The 22,232-nt window shown below is 52.8% G+C and overlaps 2 protein-coding genes across 4 annotated transcripts; one reads left to right on the top strand and one right to left on the bottom strand.

Annotated features, from left to right (window-relative positions):
- Window positions 1-1,804: 1,804 nt before the first annotated feature.
- On the top strand, window positions 1,805-18,102 carry Cnot3 (CCR4-NOT transcription complex subunit 3). 3 transcript variants are annotated; one of them, XM_004671563.2, is made up of 18 exons: window positions 1,805-2,061; window positions 7,551-7,625; window positions 7,747-7,814; window positions 8,069-8,143; window positions 8,287-8,376; window positions 8,634-8,762; window positions 8,854-8,949; window positions 10,012-10,231; window positions 10,324-10,457; window positions 10,962-11,018; window positions 12,330-12,708; window positions 12,792-12,915; window positions 13,663-13,861; window positions 14,597-14,696; window positions 14,791-14,989; window positions 15,204-15,336; window positions 15,938-16,063; window positions 17,719-18,102. In XM_004671563.2, exons 2-18 carry the CDS (start codon window positions 7,601-7,603, stop codon window positions 17,815-17,817), a joined length of 2,253 nt encoding a protein of 750 aa, XP_004671620.1. In that variant the 5' UTR covers window positions 1,805-2,061; window positions 7,551-7,600; the 3' UTR covers window positions 17,818-18,102. The 3 variants fall into 3 exon arrangements, with proteins under 3 accessions (XP_004671620.1, XP_044989740.1, XP_044989741.1); XM_045133805.1 differs by having other exon boundaries at window positions 10,009-10,231; XM_045133806.1 differs by having other exon boundaries at window positions 7,548-7,625; window positions 10,009-10,231.
- Window positions 18,051-21,889, bottom strand: Leng1 (leukocyte receptor cluster member 1). Its single transcript, XM_004671564.3, has 4 exons — window positions 21,700-21,889; window positions 20,345-20,524; window positions 19,069-19,328; window positions 18,051-18,351 (listed from the first exon to the last, which is right to left on the bottom strand). The coding sequence occupies exons 1-4, from the start codon at window positions 21,829-21,831 to the stop codon at window positions 18,132-18,134; spliced, it is 792 nt and encodes a 263-aa protein (XP_004671621.1). The 5' UTR covers window positions 21,832-21,889; the 3' UTR covers window positions 18,051-18,131.
- Between the last annotated feature and the right edge of the window lie 343 nt (window positions 21,890-22,232).

Below are 22,232 nucleotides of genomic sequence, written 5' to 3'. Positions count from 1 at the left end.
GCGAGTGCCTTACCGCTAAGTCATCCTTCCAATCACCCCCCCCCCGCAAAAAAAAAAAAAAAAAAAAAAAAAACCCTTTTTGTGAATGACTTCTGAGCTAGCTGCATGAAGGAATCATCTTAGGAAAAGTTCCTGGTGTCTGATTCCCACCTCAGAGATTGACTTAATTGGTCTGTGTGAGCCTGGTTATCTGGAGGATTTTATTGTCACCCAGTCCTCCCAGCCAAACCTGAGAACCATGTCTGTATACTTGAAGCAGCAGATGTGAGGTATGCATTTCAGCCTGTATCTGGGACCACCTTGATCAGATCACATTTTAACAAATCCCCAAGTGTTTCGGGGATTACCAGAGAGATGAAAAGCATGCAGGTTTCCTTCCATCAAGTCTTTGTGGAATATGCATCCCTTCCTCTTGGCTCATGCGATTCCGGTGGAGTGGTACAGAACGGCTCTTCAACTTTGGATTTCTCTTTCTTTCACCTAAATAAAAGGGACATGTTGATTCCCAATTCATGAAAACGCAGTACCCAGTGAGTTTTCCACACAAGTCAAGTCACCGTTCATCTATTTACATTCTGCAAAGGGCTACGGAGTGCTAGCTGTCTGTGTTTGTTGCGTCCCTAGTACTGAGGATGAAATATCCAGAAGGGGAGACACAAACAAGCATAAAAATGACAGATGTGCGAAAAACAAATCTGAATGAACAAGGCTCACCTGAGCACTCCTCAGCACTGGAGGTCAGGTAAGTTTCTTCCCCGCCCCCCCGCCAGACATTATAACTGAGATCTCTAAGGAATAGGCATGACAGATTCAACTGTAGGAGGGAAAATCGGAGTTTCAGTGGTAGCTTCTGCAGCGTCTTTGGAATACATAGCAAACAGAGGTACAGAGGATAGTGCCCCGCCCCCGCCGTCTACACACGTGTCTCGCGCTTCCCAGTTTTACTACGTGTGGGACTGGTGACTTACTGGCACCGTCTGTGCTTTTTTTTTTTTTTTAAGCTTCTGTTCAGCAAATACTAAGTTTTAGAGATAAGCCAAACAGAGGCGCTTGGAGAAAGTCCTTACAGACAGAGAGGGACCAGGACGAAAGGGATACGGAAAGATGCTCCAGAGACCCACACCTGTGGGATACACCCTCTTTCAATAGCTACGCTATTGGCCAAACAGACGTGAGTAACAGGGCCTGCCAAGGGAAAGGGGTGGACCTTCTTGCCCAGCTCCTCCCCTGTGGCCCGGCGGCTATTTCGATTGGCAGACGTCTTCGCTTCTGCCTGTCTCCCATTAGATCTTTAATACCCACTCTACATGCCTTTCCCCCATCTTCCCCACCCACCTCCGTGAACAACCAATGATTTCAGGGCAGAATATACCCCGCAACCAATTAAAACTGGCTTCAAACTTGACGGACGACTTCCCGCCCCTTATCATCCCGGCTCCTCCTCCCGGCCAATTGATTTCGGAGAGGGGGGCGGACACGTCCAATCAACACATCACCAGCTTCTTGATTGACAGCCAGGTCCTCGCGCTGGCGTGTTGTGCCCTGAGGCGGGAGGAGGAGGCGGAGCGGGGAAGCAAACCTGAGCCAATCCTAGTGGGCTGCGCAGAAGGCCAATCGAACGCCGCGCCTTGCAGCAGTGAACCAATCGGCGAGAGGGGGCCGGCCGCATCTTTGCTGCAAGCCAATGAGATGCGTCCTATGGTCCAGAGCGACGTGCGGCGGCAGCAATGACGGGCGTATATTCGGGCTCGGGGGCGGGTCGGCGCCAGAGACTAGAAGAGAGGAGGGGAGGCCTCCTCCGCCGCCGCCATCTTGGACCGGGCCCGGTCAGCTTCCGCGGAGCCATCGGCAGACGGCCGCGGCCTCCCTTGAGCCCCGACCTCCCCGTCGTCAGAACAGCCCCGGGTCCACTTTTCCTCCCACGTCCCACTTCCGCTTCGCGCCCGTTATCGCGATAGCGCCCGAGGCTCGGGGGCGCGAGAGAAAAAAAAAAAGGCGGCGGGCGCTCGCCTTCCCCTGCCTGTCGCGATACGCTCCTCAGCGGCGGCGCCAGCTCCTGTGGTGAGAGCGTCAGGCTCGACTGGGCCGGGTCCCCTTCCCTTCCCTTCCCCCGGCGCCTCGGCCGTCGGTGTCCGTCCGCGCCGTCTCTGTTCGGCCACTCGCCGCCCTGCCTGTCGCGACACGGCCTTTACCGCGGGCTGCGCTGCGGGCGGGACCCTCGCCTCCGCCGTCCGCGTCCACATCCCCGCGTGGCACCGCGCCGGCCCCGGGTCCGCGACGGGATGGCCACCCGGGTCAAGGGTCCTGCCCGCGGCCCCCATGGCATCTGCTGGGTGGAGAAGTCGGGGCTCTGTCTGCACCCCTTGCAGCGCCGGTGCCTTCCCCATCCGCGAGCGTGGCCTCCTAAGTCTCCCGGCTTCCCCCCCCCCCCCGCAGTGTCTGATGAGGGTTTCTTTGGAGGATCAAGTCCCCACAAAGACTCTGGTTTGTGACTTGGAGCCTTAGCCAAAGTTTGCACCTTGTCCCTTAGGCGTGCACGTCCCACAACACCTCAGCTTTCTTTAGGAGGGAGTGTAGTTTCTCCCATCCCCTCAGGATTCAGGACTGTCTGTCCATGATGTTCACTTCCTGGCCTCAGCCTCTGGGGGTGGGGTATGCAGCCCTCTGGCTGTGGGAGCAGGCACCCCTGGATGCAAGATTCTGCTTTCTGGTGGTGGAAGTCCACTGGCATTGATGTGGCAGGGTTGCTTAGCTTCCCTGGGTCTACATGTCTACTCTATCTTGGTGAAACTTAAGCCCCCACTGGCCACTGGCCTGCTTGTGGGTGAGCTCCCGTTGGGGGGGCCGTTCAAATAAACAGCTGCATCTCGGTGCAGGGGCTGTCACCTCTCCATAAGATCCACCCCCTGCCCTTTTAGTAAGGGTTTTCCTCACTACCTACCTTGCCTCTTACCACGAGTCTGAGGTATGCACCCCCATTCACATCTACTTCCCCTGTGGATATGTGGATTGTCCCAGCGCTGAAACCCACTGGCGGAAGCAATGGTGGATTGAGAGCTGGAGCTGTCCTCCCTACCCCGCCAGCACCCTAAGGATGCAAGTCTTTCTCGCCCAGAGTTCTTGTTCTGCAAGAATTGGCCCTTCTGTCCGCAGTTGTGGTTTCTTTGCAGACTAAGAAGCCCTTCATACTGTTGTCAGAAATTCTCGTCTTTGATACTGGCACCGGCCCCTCCTGTATTTGAGGAATCTTCACCTTCTGTGTGTGCTCGTGTGAGGCAAAGGACCTCCTTGGGTCCTGGTGCTACCGGAGTGTCTCACCTTCCTCTGAGTTCTCTGGGACTAAGGTGAAGATTCCTTATGGAGGAGCTGTGAGGTGTGAGACTTGTTAGAGACCCCACTGAGGTCATCATGCCTGGGACTAAATGTTCTAGCGTGACTCTTCAAGGTGGAAGTTCCTAGTCCCCCTACCTTTGGTGATATCTACCTGTGTCCTGGACCTAATGCATCCACCTCCCAGAGCCACAGAGCCTCATGAGGCAGTGCCAGCATCCTCCTCTGGGTTATGTTTCCTCTTCCAACACTGCCTGCCACAGCTCCTTGCCTCACCGAGTGTAAGCTCTCCTACATGGAAGGCACCTTGTGTCCAAGACCCTCCTTGTGTGGTACTTGTCGGAGTCCAGTAAATCTCTTGAGACAGTAACTTGGCCCCCTGCAGTGAAGTTCTGGGGCCTCTTTGTTGTTGGTTCCTGTTTGTTGTGAGGTCCTGACTTGATGGGCCACGGTCTTCCTGATTGGCCCTACTGAGCAAAGGATCCCTGTGTCTTGGATGTTACTTGAGAACTCTGACCCATCCAGGTGTGTGTTGTTCTGTATGAAGGTGCACATCTACCCCAGAGGGGCCCTGAGGTAGTGACATCCTAGGAAGGGTCTTGGTGGAATCCTGGGCGGACAGGTTTCTCTGTGGTGGTGCTTTGAGGCTCCAGTGCCAGCTTCTTTTCTGTGCTTTGCTGGGAGTTATGAGGAGGTCCCGACATCCTTGTAATGTAAGGTTTTTCTTTGAGGGGAAGAAGGTATTGCCCCCACTCTGGCTAAGGTTCCAATGCCTAGAACACAGGTACCTTGGGTCTGTCACAGTTGCCCTTCTCTGTAGAAGAGTGGCTTTTCCCTAGTCAGGTACAGTCTTCTCTTGACACAGATGTGCCCACCTGGATGTCTGAAGCATTGCTCCAAAGCCTTGTTCTCCAGTGCCCTTAGGATTTCCTTGTTTTTGCTGTCATTGTGTAGTCAGTCACTGGTATGTGGGGGTATCCTTGTGCTGGGTCTCAACCCCTTCACCTTTGGGCTGGGATACACATCACCTTCCTAAGGTATGAAGGGCCTTGTTCCTCTATCCAGGCTAAAGTATCTGGCTCCACCCTCCCTTAGGTTCTTAGGACAGGTGGCTAGCATTAATATAAGCTCTTGTTTAATATATCTTCCCTGATGCAGAAAGAAAGCCTTTTCTGTGTTGATCAGTGTTGGAGCTAAGACTCACTCCTGGTCAAGATTGCTATATTTTTTTCTGCTGTCATCCAGGCCCTTGTTGTATATTCTCCCTGGATAAGAGGTACTTGCCTCACTCCAGTTTGAATCTCTTCGGAAAGACTCTCCCCACCCCACCCCCTTTTTTTTTTAAATTGAGGTAGGGTCTCACTCTAGCCCAAACTGATCTGGAATTCACTATGTAGTCTCAGGCAGGCCTCAAACTTACAGCGATCTTCTGTTCCCCAGTGCTGGGATTAAAGTCAAGCACCACTACACCTAGCAACTTTTTTAAAAAAATTTTATTTGCAAGCAGGGAGATAGAGAATGGGCATGCCATGGCCTTTAGCTGCTGCAAACAAACTCCAGATGCATGTGTCCCTTTGTACACCTGGCTTTACATGAGTACTGGGGAATCAAATCCAGTCATTAGGCTTTGCAGGCAAGTGCATTAACTGCTGAGCCATCTCTCCAGCCTTTGGTTTTTTGAGGTAGGGTCTTGCTCTAACCCAGGCTGACCTGGAATTCACTATATAGTCCTAGGTTGGCCTTGAACTCACAACAATCCTGTCTCTGCCTATCTCTATCTGTGCTGGGATTAAAGGCGTGTGCCACCACTCCTGGTTGTCCTAGATGTTTTTTTTGATGGTCGTTTTATTTGCAAGCAGCAAAAGAGAAGAGAGAGACAAAGAATGGGTGCACCAGGGCCTCCAGCCACTTGCAAATGTACTCCAGATGCATGCACCACCTTGTGCATCTGGCTTTCCTTGGGTACTAAGGAATCAAACCTGGTCGTTAGGCTTTGCAGGCAAGCACCTTAACTGCTGAGCCATGTCTCCAGCCCGCTCCCTCTTTCTTTTTGATGGACCCTTTACTGTTAAGAATTAAGCTCATCCGGGTGTGGTGGCACCCAGCACCTGGGAGGCAGAGGTAGAGGAGGATCATCCTGAGTTCATTCGAGGCCACCCTGAGACTACATAGTTAATTCCAGGTCAGCCTGGACCAGAGTGAGGCCCTCCCTAGAAAAAAGAAAAAAAAAAAAAAAAAGAATTAAACTCCAGCCAGGTGTGGTGGTGCACACCTTTAATCCCAGCACTTGGGAGGCAGAGATGGGAGGATCAGCACGAGTTCAAGGCCATCCTGAGACTACATATTGAATTCTAGGTCAGCCTGAGCCAGAATGAAACCCTACCTCAAAAAAGCAAAAACAAAAAAAAATTAAGCTACTAAGCCAGGCATGGTGGTGCACACCTTTAACCATAGCACTTGAGAGGCAGAAGTAGGAGGATCGCTGTGAGTTTGAGGCTACCTTGAGTGAATTCCAGGTCAGCAAGACCCTACCTCAAAAAAGAAAAAGCTCCCCACAAGGCTATTTAGTGAGGAAGGTTAAGCTCCCGGAGTCTAAGATACTATCCCTATCTACCCCCACCCAGAATGGGACCCTAACTAGTTGGTAAAAACAATTCCTCACAGTGAAGGTACCAGCCCCCCATCTTTCCTGGCCTTGTCCAAAACTTGCTCTCCAATACCCACGCTGTAGCTGCTAACCAAGTGTGATTGATCAGTACCAAGTAAAAACAAAAATGAGCCAGGCGTGGTGTTGTGCTTCTGTAATCTCAGCATTCGAAGGGAAGAGGTAAGCAAAACTCTTGAAAAAGGAAAAGATTATTTCTCAGGTTGCCCTAGTCACAGTTAAAGTGTTAGGTGTTCAACAGTACACCATAGACCATTTCCCACATTGCACAGTATGTTAGACAAGGCTGATATCCAGGTGTCCATTCATGCTTAGTGAGGACCCTTGCTGTGACTGCTTTCCAACTTGAGCTTCATGGGTCCTGGGCGTTGGAGCTGTTTCTGCTTTAATGATGGAGGGCTGCTTTGAGACACCCCGTCCTGTGCTAACAGAATGGAAACAGTCTGGATCTTAGAGGGACTTGCTAGTTAGTGTCTTCTTAGGGGGAACAAACTCTACAGGCAACTTAGAAGTCCTGTTTGCATAACTCCCACTCCTGGTCTTAGGGGGAGGCCCTGTAGTATGACTTCTCTAGCCTACCTATTTTGGTGGCCCTCCCCCAATTTGTCTTCTGGTCCCTCTGGGTTATAAGTGACTTCCCTCAGGTTAAGGATGCCCCTCTGTTTGTTTTGGGAACCTGTTGGTTCAGGTTTCTAAGTCTAAATTACGAGTGTATTTGATACAGAATTCCTTCATGTATACAGATTGGTTCCCTCACCCTTTTTTTAAGATTTTTATCTCTCCCAGGACTCTCTCTCAGGTACTGCTTTCTGCTTCCAAAGCTCTAAAACCTTTTTGGGTGGCAGGCTCTTTAGGAGTATTATCTCTTTGTGGCATGATTTCGTTGATGTCTAAGTCCCTCTTCAGCTTGATATCTGCCCTGTCTGTAGCAGTGGACTCTGCTCTCATCTTAGTTGCAAGTGTCTCCTGTCACTCCTTCCCTGCAGCTCATACCTGTACATACGTAGTGTACCTGGCCCTTGTCTGGGAAGTGCCAACTCCTGTTCCTGACTTGTCTGAAGAGTGGCCTCTCTCGGGCACCACTGCTCCCAGCTCTCTGTAGGAAGTAACACTTAAGGGCTGTTGCCTCTATCCCAGCACTGCCTGTGTTCTCATGACTTTGGCTCTGAAATATACTTTGAGTTGTCATCTGAGGAACAGATTCTCCATACTCTAGGAATTTTCCACTTCCTAGGTTGGGCACCCACTAATATGTTATTCCTTGTTGGAACAACTTCCCAGATGCCTGTTGGCCAGACTCTGCTATGCAGCTAAGGGAGCATAAGGGGAATTGAACCTGGACTGTCCTCAGATAGTAAGTGCAGTTGGGATGCAGTTCTATGGCAGAGCGTTTATGTGCAAACAGGGCCCTAGATTCTGCCCCCACACAGAGAAAAAAGATAGTAAACACTTCTTCCCCTCACCATCCCACCCAGTGATCCCACCCACATCTATGTCTCTGGGTTTGGACCAGCCAGGGAATAGATGCTCATTCCTTCCCAATATTTCCCAGCAGCGTCCGTCTCCTAGAGAGTATGAAGAGAGTGCGCCTGTAGGGCAAGGAAGATGGCGGACAAGCGCAAACTCCAAGGTACTAGACTCAACTACCTCTGGTCGTGTGGCCATATGCTTTCTCTCCTAGGAATTCCTCTTTGAATCTTTACCTGTCTGTCTTGCCAGCATCCTAACAGTCTTTCTTCCTCCCTGGCCAGGTGAGATTGATCGCTGCCTCAAGAAAGTGTCCGAGGGTGTGGAGCAGTTCGAGGACATTTGGCAGAAGGTACAGAGGCTGGGGCCCTAAAAATTTGGGTCTGCAGGGAGGAGAAAACAGGAAGATGTTTGGGGTCTCAGGGTGTTCATGGAGAGGGGCTGCAGAGCCTGTTGATGAGGCACTAAGAGAAGCAGCTCTAAGATGGACTGGGGGGAGGGGTCCCAGGTTTCCCAGCCCAAGGAAGAGAGAAACTGGACCTTTACCACTGCGGCGAGTTCCGGGCACACACTCCCACACTGACTGCTGAATTCTCCACCCCTCAGCTCCACAATGCAGCCAACGCGAACCAGAAAGAAAAGTATGAGGCTGACCTAAAGAAGGAGATTAAGAAGCTACAAGTGAGGGGGCTGGGGCTGGACTCCTGTGTCCTGTGGGAGGAGGGACTGGGCGAGTGGACTACTGGGTCCCAGGGAGAAGAAGTCGCTGAGGGTTCTAGTTCCCCAGATCTGTGGTCTCATTTTCTTGCATCTCCTGTCTGCAGCGGCTGAGGGACCAGATCAAGACATGGGTAGCATCCAATGAGATCAAGGACAAGAGGCAGCTTATTGAAAACCGCAAGCTCATTGAGACGGTAGGAGCCCAAAGCCTAGGGCCCCAAGGGGTGGGAAGGTGGCCAGATGCCTAGGACCCCAGAGGGTAGAGATAGAGCCGCTTGCAGAGGTCTTGGGAGGAGTACTGTTACCACCCCTGGGGCGGGGGGCGAGGTGAAGTGAGGAGCTCACAGCCTGAGTGGTTGGGTCCCCGTGCTCCATTTCAAGTATGGCTGGTCCTTATCAGCTTTTTCCCCAACTTTGAGAGCCTCCCCATCACCACCTGTGCTCTCCACAGCAAATGGAACGGTTCAAAGTTGTGGAACGAGAGACCAAAACCAAAGCTTATAGCAAGGAGGGCCTGGGCCTGGCCCAAAAGGTGGACCCTGCCCAGAAGGAGAAGGAAGAGGTTGGCCAGTGGCTCACGGTGAGTTGAGACAGAGAAGGAAGTGAGCTCAGGAGCCAGCATACTCCAGGAACCATGGCTAACAGCCTCCTCTTCCACACTCTCCTCCCAGAACACCATTGACACCCTAAACATGCAGGTGGACCAGTTTGAGAGTGAGGTGGAGTCACTGTCGGTGCAGACCCGCAAGAAGAAGGGCGACAAGGATGTGAGTGGGGGGAGCCCCGACACCTACAGGGTAGGGGGTGGAGGGAAATGTGTTGATAAGAAGGAGATTGATGGAGGCTCATGGGAGTATCTGGGTGCCTAAGATGGCCCTGGGGTTTGAAATTAGAAGTGCAGGATTGGGCAGTTTAGCTAGCTGGGTGGTATAGAGAGTAGATAAAATAGGAGCTTGGGGTGTCTGCATAGACATTGGGGCCATCATTGGAGTGATTTTATTTGCTCAGTTCAGCTGGGATCACAGTGAGAAACTTGAAGGACAAACAGGGAAGGAAACAATAGCACCCCAAAGACTCCATATTCTCAGGAGAGGTGGGGGGTGTGTGGACAAGTCAGGACACTTAGAAACCAATGGGTATGGCCTGCAGGAGAAAGGGTTGTCTGGGACAAAGCCAGTTAAGGTCCCAGATTTCATATCTCTCGGGAGAGTTCAGAAGGACGCAGAGGAAGTTAAGAGGTGGTTTGGGAGGTTAGGAAATGGTAGGTGTCCCAGAATTGGGTGGGGGATTTTGGGAACTAGAGATATGTTGGGGAGGTGATGGGTTCTTGACAAAAGGAGCATTTAGAACTGGTGCTGGGTGGGTGGAGGGGCCATAGATCTAGGTAGGTATGGGCTGACAGTGACAAAAACTTATGAATAGAAGCTCGAGACCCACCTGTGGTGGTCGGTCAGTATACCACTAGGCAGGACAGGGTATCTCCCAGGAGGTGGGGGTGCTGAGTGACTTGTTCTGTCAGGTGAGGTGCAGATACAGGCCAAGTGGTCAGGCTGGCCTAGGGACCTCTGGATCTTCTTCAGGTTTCTAGGGACTTCTGGAACCAGAAAGAGTTGGAAGACAGTAGTAAGATCTTTGAGATGTCAGAAGTTTCAGATTGGTCCCCGTAGCAGCAGAGGGTGGGCAGAATCCATGCTATCCAATGACAGGAGGGCTGGACTGGAGCCTCTGGTTCACCATGGGGACCGGGGACTGAGGACAGGTTCTGTGGGGGCAGGAGGGCCAGGCAGGTGCTCTGCAGCCCCTGAGCCTGGCCCTGGGCTCACCAGCAGAAGCAGGACCGGATTGAGGGCTTGAAGCGGCACATCGAGAAGCACCGCTACCACGTGCGCATGCTGGAGACCATCCTGCGCATGCTGGACAATGACTCCATCCTCGTTGACGCCATCCGCAAGATTAAGGACGATGTGGAGTACTATGTTGATTCATCCCAGGACCCTGACTTTGAAGAAAACGAGTTCCTCTATGATGACCTGGACCTCGAGGACATTCGTGAGGCCCTGGGCTGACCTTCATGGCATACAGGGTGAGGGCCAGGAGGAGTGGCTGTGCCAGTTAAACATGCTACTCCCCTGCCCCCACAGCACAGGCGCTGGTCGCCACCTCCCCCCCCAGCCACAGCCACATGGAGGACGAGATCTTCAATCAGTCCAGCAGCACGCCTACGTCAACCACCTCTAGCTCTCCCATCCCACCCAGCCCAGCCAACTGCACTACGGTGAGGGTTGAGCCATTAGTAGCCTGTGTGCTCAAGGGGGTGGGCATCTAGGAGATAAAAGCCAATCTCACCTCAGGGAGGGCAGTCTAGGAAGTAAAGATCTAGGCTTTGAGCTCCAAACCTTTCTGGACACCTATAAGATGTAAAGAGCTGATAGGTAGATCCTGGGGTCCCATGCATGTTTAGGCCCCATATGGGGCTGGGTATGGGAGGTATTGGGGTATAGGATGCCTGAGAAGCTGGGCCACTGGCCACCTCAGCAGGGATCCAGGGCTGGGTTCCTTAGGGAAAGAACATCCCTGAGTCCTTTAGAGAGGATAGGAATGAGGGCTGGCTGTCAGAAGATGAGGGCATTAATAAGTTCAGATTTAGGTGAGTTTGTCAGAGAAGTTCAAGTGGGATGTTGGAGCAGCTCTGGGTCAGTCATCCTGCCCCAGGTTCAGAGCAGCTAAGGCCCTTCTGGACTCCAGAGATCACACAGTTCTGACTCCTCCTCCACCTCAGGAGAACTCTGAAGATGATAAGAAGAGGGGACGCTCAACAGATAGTGAAGTCAGCCAGGTGGGTACAAACCTGGAATCAATGGCTTGTTTACGTGTTTGTTTGGTGGTGGGGTTTATTGAGGCCAGATTGCCAGCACTAGGTTCTGGGTCACCTTTGTATGTGAGAAATTGGTGCCATCCTGAGGGCAGACTGGTGCCATGGTCGAGGGTTGAGCCCTGTGCCCTTAGCTATAAAGGAAGGCGGAGTGGTGCAGAGGACGGCAGCAGGTCACAGAGGCGAGCTGTGGCAGGAAGTTTGCAAGTGTAAGATGGGATGCTGTTGGTAGACCAACTCTGAAGGGTCCCAACGGGTGATGGGTTAGAAAATCAAACAGCCTGTGCCATGCTAACTGCAAGAAGCAGTTCCAGAGAGGGCAAGTAGTAGTGGCACTTCTTAGAATTCCTCTGCCCCCTAGTGAGCCCTCACTTTGCCCAAGACAGAAGCACTCATGAAAACAAGAATGATGTTATGAGGACCAGAATGGATCAAGGGCCCCTCTGCATGCTGATGGGTGGGATGGTCCCAAGGGGAGGCCCTGAGTGGGTGCTGAACCAGGGTCTGGGAACAGTAAGGTGGGTGGGCCAGCAGGGGTTAAGAAGAGAGGCTGGGATAGAGGGACTCCTGTGAGCTGGCCTGGCTCTCAATGTCAAGCAGTGATCCCAGGAAGAAAGTGAATGGCTAAGGCTCTTTTGGGATGTGAGACTCCTATGTCTGAAGACCAGGAGGCTGCCAGGCATGACAGCTTGAGTTGTCTGTTAGGGCTTGGCTTCAGTAGGCATGCCCTGGCCTGGCCACAGCTTTCTGGAGTGCTGTAATTTATTGTTTCTTGAATAGCTGTGAAGACCTTTTATTTTTTTTAATTTTTATTTTTTGGTTTTTCGAAGTAGGGGCTCACTTTGGCTCAGGCTGACCAGGAATTCACTATGTAGTCTCAGGGTGGCCTTGAACTCACAGCAATCTTCCTACCTCTGCCTCCTGAGTGCTGGGATTGAAGGCTTGTGCCACCACACCTGGCTGAAGACCTTTTAAGTGACATTCAAACATACAGCCTGACGGCCAGTAGGATGTTGCAGTTTCTCATTAGTCCTCTGTTGTCTGACAACTTGGGTTGTGAGATCCATGTGGGCCACACAGGGCACTGCCCAGGCGGGATTTAGGAAGTGGGGAAGGTTAGAAATAAGTATATTTTGAGGGTATGTGAAGTCTCCCAGCCACACCCAAAAGGACAGATACAGTTGAGGGCAGATTAGAGAAGAGGCTGTGGAGGCTGGTAGGTGGGGGACAGGTTGGTTCAGTGGGTCCTGACCTTCTGTTCTCTCCTCCCTACAGTCTCCAGCCAAAAATGGCTCCAAGCCTGTCCACAGCAACCAGCACCCCCAGTCGCCAGCTGTGCCGCCCACTTACCCCTCTGGTCCCCAACCCACCACCTCGGCCTTGAACACCACCCCTGGCAACAATGGAGCCCCCACCCCAGCAGCACCTCCAAGTGCCCTGGGTCCCAAAGCCAGTCCAGCTCCCAGCCACAACTCAGGCACTCCTGCCCCCTATGCCCAGGCTGTGGCTCCACCTAATGCCAGCGGGTCCAGCACTGCCCAACCCCGACCCCCCAGCGCCCAGCCGAGTGGGGGAGGTGGAAGCAGCGGAGGCAGTGGGAACAGTAGTAACAGCGGTGCAGGCGGAGGGGCTGGCAAGCAGAATGGTGCTACCAGTAAGTGGAGGTAGGGGCTGGGAGGAGGACCCAGGGTAGCATAGGCAGCTGATGGGCTTTTTCTACTTCCTCTCCTCCCCTAGGTTACAGCTCAGTTGTGGCTGACAGCCCCGCAGAGGTGGCCCTGAGTAGCAGTGGGAGCAACACCACTAGCAGCCAGGCTCTAGGGCCACCTTCAGGCTCCCACAACCCACCGCCCAGCACCTCGTGAGTATCTCAGTAGTGGCTGGATGTGGATTCAGCCTCCCTCTTGGCACAGGGAGGCTCTGGTGACAGGGCCCTAGGCCCTGCCCTTGGGTAGTGTCCAGCAGTGGTCTGCCTTCCCCCTTGGCAAGGTTTCCTTTCACTGTATTTTACTACCTGGGACCTGTGTAGATTAGGTTCCAGTTTTGCCTACCATTCACTTAAAGTCTTGAGAGTCCCACCCTCCTTGCCTCTCCATTTTGTTCCCAGCCTACGGCTTCCTAACTCCCACTGGAGGGGCTACTGACTTGCCAAAGTGAAATGTCCCACAGTCGTCCTCCAGCCACACTTCAAACCTTAGGCTAGCATACACCACCTATTTCTCAAAGCATACCAAAGGACCTGCCTTACCCTGGCCAGTTTACCACCAGCCCTGGGGCACCTGCCCAAGGCTACTTGTTTTGTGATAGTAACTTCCTGACTCCCTCATCACCACTTCAGTGAAGGTTCCAGAACACTGCCCCTACTAATCTTATAACCCCACAACCTGTTAGAGCACCCTGAGAATATATTTCCATCTCCATAGTTCTTTGCTTTATTTGAGGATAAAGGGTTTTAGAGATCAGTTCTACCATTGACCAAAAGAACTTTTGTCCCAGCTGTCTGCCCTCAGCTGCCCCTTTCGGAGCCCATCTTCTGTGTTTTCTCCCTGCCCACCCACATACAGGGCCCTTCCCCTGAACCACCTCTCCTCCTTTATTTGTTCCTCAGGAAAGAATCCAGTTCGGCAGCCCCAGCAGGGGCTGGGGGCGTGGCCCCAGGCTCAGGGAACAGCTCAGGGGGACCCAGCCTCCTCGTGCCATTGCCTGTGAATCCCCCCAGCTCTCCAACACCCAGCTTCAATGAAGCCAAGGCAGCTGGTACCTTGCTCAATGGGCCACCACAGTTCAGCACCACCCCTGAGATCAAGGTGAGCAGGCCCTGGCCCTGAGCAGCAAATTCAGAGTGTGTACTTTTCTACAAGAAAAAAAAAAATTCAGAAAACATAGAAACAGTGGTTTAGAGGTTCTCAAAAAGAGTCCACGGTTTTTTCTTGTGGTTTTTGAGACAGGGTCTCCGAAAATTGCCCAATCTGACATTGAATTTGCTATATATATATATATATATATAGCTCAGACTGGCCTTGAACTTGTGCTCTTCCCTCAGCTTCCCACGTGGTGGCAAAATGCATTCCTAAGCTGTTTAATTAGTAAGGCAGTGTGGGGGCTGTAGGCCCAACCTGCTGGTGTTCCCAAGGAGACTGAATGCCTGCAGGATGGCCATCACTCCCTAAAGCAAGCATAGCCTGCCGTCCTGACGCCTCCCCAAGGCGCCATACTGCCGTGGGCACTCCAGTGGGTGTTCTTCCAGCATGTGGCGTCCTTATAGGAGTATGTTTTATGGCATGTCCTCTGTGTTAGTAGGATCTTGTTTCCTCACAAACTTCTGCTTTTAGAACTACTGCATGGTATTCCACAGTGCAGAGTCCACACACTGAGCCTTCCTCTACAATCGAGGCCTTAGTGGTGTGAAGTTTTTCCTGCAGCTACAGTGCTTTTACATGCCATTTTAGATCTTGAGTGGGTAACTGGCCTATGATGGCCCTGCCCGCAGAGCAGGCAAGAATATCCAGGTCCTTAGGCCCAGCCCCTTTTTCCTTCCCCAGGCCCCAGAACCTTTGAGCTCCCTAAAGTCCATGGCAGAGCGGGCAGCCATCAGCTCTGGTATTGAGGACCCTGTGCCAACGTTACACCTGACAGAGCGAGGTGAGGGTCCACAGATGATGGGGAGGGTGGAAGCCAAAGAGGAGCTGGTCCCATCCTCATCATTGAGGGGCCCCATGGCCCCCCCTCCATACAGACATTATCCTGAGCAGCACATCAGCACCTCCGGCCTCAGCCCAGCCACCCCTGCAGCTATCAGAGGTGAACATACCCCTGTCCCTGGGCGTCTGTCCTCTGGGGCCAGTACCTCTCACCAAGGAGCAGCTATACCAGCAGGCAATGGAAGAGGCTGCCTGGCACCACATGCCCCACCCCTCTGACTCCGAGCGCATCCGGTGAGGGGCTGCAGAAGCAGCTGGGGGCTAGGATTGAGTCTGAGGGAGAGGCCGGTGGTGGGTTGCTGGATCCTGAGTCCTGGTCAGGTGGAAGGTGCTCATAAAGCTCCGCACACTTGGCTACAGCATCTGGACACGCGCTTCTCCACACCCGCCTGAGGCAGGCTGGCAGGTCCCCGGCAGCATCCGGTACTAACTACCCTCTGGTCCACAGACAGTACCTCCCCCGGAACCCCTGCCCAACACCACCCTACCATCACCAGATGCCACCCCCACACTCGGACACTGTGGAGTTCTACCAGCGCCTATCGACCGAGACGCTTTTCTTCATCTTCTACTATCTGGAGGTACAGCAGGGCCCCTGAGTTAGCCTGTCCCCCACCCCACTTAGCCCTCCTGCCACTATAACCCCCTCCCCCAGACTTGAGGGATAAGGTGGGTGCCCAACTGTGGTCACTGGGACCATGACCCCATTCTGTTCCACTCATGGATTCTCTACAAACCAAACATGTCCCAGTGCCCTTCAGCACTGAGGAGTCAGAGCTGCTTCGGCCCAGGGAAAGGCTGATCTCAGGTGCAAGCACCAGTCCACGTTAAGAGTCTCACAGCTTCCCCCAGTCAGCCCTTTACTCTAGAATGGCTCTCAGCACTGGGCAATTCTTGGGCCTGTTTCTGGGGAGTTTTGACCTGATCCCAGTAAGTCAGAAGTAACCCCCCTTCCCCCCGCCACCAGCTTTTTCCTGAAGCATTTCCTGAGCTTTCATTCTGCATTCTTTTCTCAATGCTTCTCTGAAGCAATTTCTACCTGTCCATTTTCTCCTCCTGACCAGCATTGGTATGTTCTGTGCCCCAGTGCTGTCTCCAAGTAGACTGTGTAGCCCTACCTAATTCTCTGCATCCCATCCAGTTTGGGGGCTTTTATTTCCTTCTCTACCTTTCCTCTCCCAGGGAACTAAGGCACAGTACCTGGCAGCAAAAGCCCTAAAAAAGCAGTCGTGGCGATTCCACACCAAATACATGATGTGGTTCCAGAGGCATGAGGAGCCCAAGACCATCACAGATGAGTTTGAGCAGGTGAGGGCCCCACCTACCCCAGTTTCACTGGGCTATGGTTAATGACCCCAAGCCCAGACTGACAAAGCTGGTCTACCTTGGCTGTTCACTGTGCCTAGGATACTGTCCAAACACTCCTTCCAAAGTACTGGAACTGCTAGCCTGTGCCCCCACCAGGCAGTCCTCAGTTGGAAGTGAAGGATTTTCTAGTGGGCATCTCATCTCCTTGCTCCTGGCTTCCCCTCCATTTCCTGGCAACCAGCAGAGCAGGGACTGAGCAGACTGGAGAGCAGGCTGTTGTTTAGGTGGCCTTCTCATATTTCCACAACTGGCTGATTGGAAACTCCACTCTCCCCAAACACCCTGAATCAGTCATCCTGGGTTGAAGCCCAGCTGTAGCTGAGTGACCTTGAGCAAGTCACTCTTACCTGTAAAAATGGGAGTAATGGCACCCAGCTCATGCAGCTGTCACAAGGATGAAATGAGTTAATAACACGTAAGTACTAATGACACCTGCACAGTGAGCATCATGGCTGTTAGAGTCTATTTTTTTTTTCTCAAATTTCTATTCAGTTGGTGTGTTCCAAAGTGGGCTATTTTATATACTTTTTAAACTTTATTTTTTTAATTAATTTATTGAGAAAGAGGCAGAGAAAGAATGGGTGCGCCAGGGCCTCCAGCCATGAACTCCAGCTGTATGCACCACCTTGTGCATCTGACTTACATGGATCCTGGGGAATTGAACCAAGGTCCTTTGGCTTTGCAGGCAAATGCTTTAACTGCTAAGCCATCTCTCCAGCCCACTATATGCATATTTTAATATCTGAGAGACAGAACAGGAGCATCGGGGTCTCCTGCCACTGTAAAATGAACTCCAGTCCCATGTGCTAGTTTGTGCATCTAGCTTTTTGTGGGTACTGGGGAATCCCACCCAGGCCATCAGACTTTGCAAGCAAGCACCTTTAACTGCTGAGCAATCCTTCTAGTCCCCAAAGTGTGTGTGTGTGTGTGTATATGTGGTTCCCCACCCCCCCACACACACTTCCCAGATGCCAAGTCCCCTCTCCCTCGTCGCTGTCCTCACAGAACTCCACCCCACGTCTCCGTTTTTCCAGGCCCCTTTCTTAGAAGCATTTCAGACACTCAGAACCCAGCTTCTCTCCTGCTGTATCCTCTCCAACCCTGACTGCAAGCTTCCTGTTCCACACTGATTTGGTCCTCCATATTAGTGCATCTTAGGGCATCCAGTCACTCAAAATCCCTGCACCACCTTAACAATAAAGTGTCCATCCCTGCAGAGCACTTGGATGTTCTCTGCGCCTGTTGCGTTCTCTAGGAATGGAGGTATACTCATTCCGCAGGGTCTTTGAACACCAGGCTAGACCTCATGGTTGTGGTCAGCACTGACCAGGAGCTCCAAAGCTGCAGCTGCCTGAAAGCAGTAGAAGCCTGGAGGCCCAGCAAGGGTGGAGGCATTGCCCTTTTGTCTCCTCTGTTCCACTCTAAAGTGGACCTGATATTTCCTACCTGTGGTCACTGAGGGTGCCGTAACAGTGTACACATGTAAGACAGACAGCTTGGCACCTCCACTGCCCCAGTAAGTGCCCCCGTGTTAGTCTGGCCCGGCCGTCAGCCCCCTCCTCATCCACTCACTGACCACCTTCTCCCCTGGCCAGGGCACCTACATCTACTTTGACTACGAGAAGTGGGGCCAGCGGAAGAAGGAAGGCTTCACCTTTGAGTACCGCTACCTGGAGGACCGGGACCTCCAGTGACACCGGCCCCTCTCCACCCAACCCCTCCCCCGCATGCTGATCCCCCTGCCCAGGTGAGGGCCCTGCCCTGGAAGACTGGGGGAGGCCCCAGACCATGGGGCACCCTCTTCCCCCAGGAAGCAGGGAGGGGGCCCAGGAGGTTTTCTCTTCCTCTCTGCCCAACCCTGGGGGCCCAGGGGCAAGGGCTGCCCCCTCCTCCCCTCCCCAGTGAGGGACATTTTTTGGTAAACCTATTTTCATTTTGGAAAATATTTATGAATAAATAGTTTTATATGATGGCTGGCAGCAACAGCCTCTCCTATACCCCCCAGGAGTCAGAGAGCAAGAGTGGGGTCCTGCTGGCGTGAGCGCCGGGCCAACTGGGGGTTGAATTGGGAGTTGTACCGCCGCCGCCGTTCATCTGTCTCTTCTTCTTCTGGCTGACCCTCCTGGGGTACTCGGCCTTGCACCCGGGCCAGCAGGGCTTCTGCCCGAGCCCTCTCAGTTGCTTCCCGCCGAAGACGCTCAGCTCGAAGCTGATCCAGAGAGGGGGGCCTGCAAGGAGGTGATAAGATGAGAAAGCTGGCAGCCTACCCTTGAAGCCTACTAGAGGGCAGCTGAGACAACATGAGCAAGACTGACCCACACTTCCAAGGGCTCCGTCTGCCCTGCTTCTAAAATCATGTCCTTCCACCGAGCAGTACACTGGGCCCCTTTCGTTGTAAAATGAAGGCTACCCACACTTTGGGGTCTAGCATCCTAGGGACATGAGTATGCTTTTCCCTAGTGGTTCTCAAATTTTGGTCTCAGGACTGCCCCCCACCTTTTGGGGGACAGGGCCTCATTCTAACCCAGGCTGACCTGGAGCTCACTCCGTATGAAAGCCAAGCGAGCCTTGAACTTAACAGTAAGCTTCCCGAATGCTGGGATTTATAGGACCTCTATGTGGGTTCTACCTGTAAAAATGATACTAGCTGGGCGTGGTGGTGCACACCTTTAATCCACCCTGAAACTACAAAGTGAATTCCAGGTCAGCCTGACCTAGAGAGAGACCCTACCTCAAAAAAAAAAAAAAAAAAAAAAATGATAGGCTAGACATGAAAGCAGGAATCTTGTACACACGCATGTACCCCATCAGGACATCACACTCCTGAATAAGTCTATCCACAGAATTTCCCTGGAGGTCTCTGGACCACATGCTGAGAACCACTTTATCCTGCCAGAACGGCTCCATAAGTTTGTGTGGTATTCTGTCTGGGTCTTCATGCTTACTCCTTGGGCCGCTGTTTATCGGGCACCTCCTTCTTTCTAGTAGGACGGACTTCTTCCTCACTGTGCCTTCTCTTCTTTCTCAGATGCTTCTGTATCTCACGTAAGGGGTCTAGGCAACTCTTGATCTTCTCATCTGGGCTGGGCCCATGTGGGGGTCCCCCTCGTCCTGGGGGAAGCTGGTACCAAGGGGGTTGGGTCTGGGCTTCTGCTGCACTTTGGCCCAAGTATGTCAGGATACCCAGTGCCTTCTCTTGTCTCTCCTGTGGGGCCAGAAAACAAAAGCTGGTCTAGTCTTTTCAGTCTGAGGCAAAACCCAGGGCCTAAGGAGGCATTCAACAAAGGGTAATCACACACCAGTTAGGAACCAGCCAGGTGAGCAGGTGAGGTGCTGGGGGCATGAAAGACTGGCAGGTACAGTAATCCAGAAAGGGGGGAGGGGCAGGTGAGGCTACCTCAGTCCCAGGGCAAGGTTGAGAGATGTGTTAAGAAAGCAGGCGAACTAGAAGAATGGCTGAGGGAGGAAATGACACTTTCAAAGTAATGGGAAATACTAGGGGAGGAGAGTGAAGGTCTTGATCCACGTTTTGAAAAGCTTAAATGTAGGGGGTTTTTTGGTTTTGGTTTTTCGAGGTAGGGTCTCACTGTAGCCCAGGCTAACCTGGAATTCACTATGGAGTCTCAGAGTGGCCTCAAACTCATGGCAGTCCTCCTACCTCTGCCTCCCGAGTGCTGGGACTAAAGGCATGTGCCACCACACGCGCCCCTTGTTTTTTTGTTTTGTTCTTGTTTTTTAAACACCTGTGATTCCAGCACTCATGCTTTAGGCAGGGGAATCAAGAATTGGAAGCCAGACCAGGAAAGAGGGCTCAGCAGTTAAAGGTACTAGCTTGGAAAGCTTGTCCACCCAAGTTCCATTCCCCAGCCACCCATGTAAAGCTAGCTGTGCTTTGTTTATGGCAACAGACCTGAAGTGCCCTTACACTGTATACAAACAAAAGGACTGGAGGCCAGTTTGAACTACATAAGACGACCTCCATCTCAAAATAGCTTAAGACCTCACATTCCTAAGGTGTCAACAACAGCGGGGGAGGGGGGGCAATCAAGCATCCGCTAACAAAGCTCGAGTACCCCATAGCAGTAGCCAGCTTAGTGGATATAGATTCCGTTTCCTGGGTACTTATTTGCCCCCACTGCAGCTTTACAGTCACTGCTCAGGGCCAAAAGGCCTCCCCCAGCTCTACCCAGGACTCCTCCAACATGGGTGAAACCAGCTTACTTTCTCTTGTCGCTTCTCTTCATCGTGCTCTTTATTGCCTCTGGTCACCCCTTTCCCTTCTTCCAGCAGCTCCCGAAACAGGTCCACAGGGCCAGAACTGGGAGCTGTCGCCTCTGCTGCTTCAAGCTCAGGCAGCGAGTTCTGACGCCTGGCTTTCTTTCGTAGGAATTCTGTGCGGGCCTGTGAAGGAAGAAGTTTATAGACAGGACATTCAGAACCTAAGGTGCTTCAAGGGACCGAGTCTCGTGCTGATAGCTGAAAGCACCATGCTGGGAGCTACAAGAAAGGGTCTATGGGGCACAGGGACCTAGAACAGGCATGATTCCCACCAGCTGAGAGGAGATCCTGATCTAAACCACAGGGCTCCCAGTCTGGAACAATGCAATAAAAACAGCTAGAGTGGAACTGGGGAGCTCAATGGTGCAGCACTGCTAAGTGTACGTGGTTCTAAATTCAACCCCTAAAAAGATTAGCAATTCCTCTTTTTTTTCTATTTCAGTTTTCAGGAATGGGGCTGGCAGGGTCGTATTAACTATTGCACAAACTGCCCTTTAACTGGCCATCTTTCTGACTCTGCCTCCTCAGTAGCTGGGATTGCAGGTCTGTGCCATCAGACGCGGCTAGAGATAAAGCAATTTTCACTGATAAAGGTGCATTTTTAAAACCCAAACTACTTCTTAGCCACTGTTGACCGGAGTAGCTGGCTGAAAGTTAGGGGTTAACACCTGACTCAGACTATTAAGAAAACAACTGGGGCTGGGCGTGTTGGCGCACTTCTTTCATCCCAGCAGCCCTCGGGGAGGCGCCAAGGTAGGAGGATCGCTAAATTCCAGGCCAGCCTGAGACTACATGGTTAATTCCAGGTCCGTCTATGCTAGAACGAGACCCGTACCTCAAGAAATCAATTGGGTACATGCGTGGGGAGCAGTCGGGAGAAAGCTCGCCCAGGGTGTGGGACCTGGCACGCCCACTGTTCCTTCTCCCTGTGCCTCCCTCTCTGGAGCCACAACAAGGTGACAACGCCCCTCCAGTAACGTAGTGCACTCCGTGAGGGATTTCTCAAGTCTCGAGCGCTTTGAACGGAGGGAACGAAGAGCAGATGCTAAACTGCAGGTAAAGTATAACCAGAATTTGAACAGTTCCACGGTGTCTTTATCAAACTCCTACTCCGTGCTACTGCCTGAACACATAAGCGGGGAATCCTGCACAGAGAGATTTCTAGGAAAGCTCCGTGGAAGTCAGCACAAGCTCCGGCCAACCTACGCCAAGCTCCTCCGCGCCTGCGCACAGTGCACTTCCGGTCCCTGCCGGCGCGCCTGGAACCCGAGCTCCGCCCGGCCGGGCTCGCCGCTTACCTCTTGCTGAGCGAGCAGCACCCTGCGCTCACGCTCCTTCTCCTCCTCCCGGGCCTGGGCCTCGTCCCGCCGCACGCGGGCCACATTGTCCTTGTTTCGGACGTGCCAGCTCTTCTTGGGCAAGATATTCATGGCGCCGAAGCCGGCAGCCCAGTGTCAGGCCCGCCTCCTACCACTCCCGATTGGCAAGAGGTGCCCAGCCCCTATCTGCGCGTGCCTCATCCGCGGATTGGTCCTGCGCTAGTGCACGCCCCCTCCCGGCCTGTGGCTGGAGGTGATTGGCTGAGATGCACCACATCAGCCAATCCCAGATGTGCAGTGTTTGTTATCTCCAGCGGCCCGTCCTAGACGCTGCTGGATGCGGCTGCCGATTGGTTGGCATACCTGTCTAGTGCTCACGCAGACACAGGGCAGCACATCCGGTGAACTAGGGATGTACGCGGTGACGCTTCGCCTAGCAAAACCGGTTTTGTGGAGAGTGAGGTATGAGGGTCTTAGTGAGTTTTAGGCCAGCCTGAGCTACAGAGTGAGAT

The sequence above is a fragment of the Jaculus jaculus genome, chromosome 14, assembly GCF_020740685.1.
Source record: "Jaculus jaculus isolate mJacJac1 chromosome 14, mJacJac1.mat.Y.cur, whole genome shotgun sequence".
Classification (NCBI taxonomy): Eukaryota; Metazoa; Chordata; class Mammalia; order Rodentia; family Dipodidae; genus Jaculus; species Jaculus jaculus.
Note: the sequence above shows the minus strand (reverse complement) of the source record. Positions and strands in the feature narration are given on the sequence as shown.

Bases quoted from the DNA above. Each gene is read 5' to 3' on its own strand.
- Cnot3 (XM_045133805.1), top strand. From the start codon at position 7,601: ATGGCGGACAAGCGCAAACTCCAAG. The intron at 11,019-12,329 runs GTGGGTACAAAC...TCCTCCCTACAG, and splicing joins CAGATAGTGAAGTCAGCCAG to TCTCCAGCCAAAAATGGCTC. The intron at 12,709-12,791 runs GTAAGTGGAGGT...CTCCTCCCCTAG, and splicing joins CAAGCAGAATGGTGCTACCA to GTTACAGCTCAGTTGTGGCT.
- Leng1 (XM_004671564.3), bottom strand. From the start codon at position 21,831: ATGAATATCTTGCCCAAGAAGAGCTGGCACGTCCGAAACAAGGACAAT. The intron at 20,525-21,699 runs GTAAGCGGCGAG...CTTCCTTCACAG, and splicing joins TGCTGCTCGCTCAGCAAGAG to GCCCGCACAGAATTCCTACG. The intron at 18,352-19,068 runs GTAAGCATGAAG...ACCTCCTTGCAG, and splicing joins GATAAACAGCGGCCCAAGGA to GCCCCCCTCTCTGGATCAGC.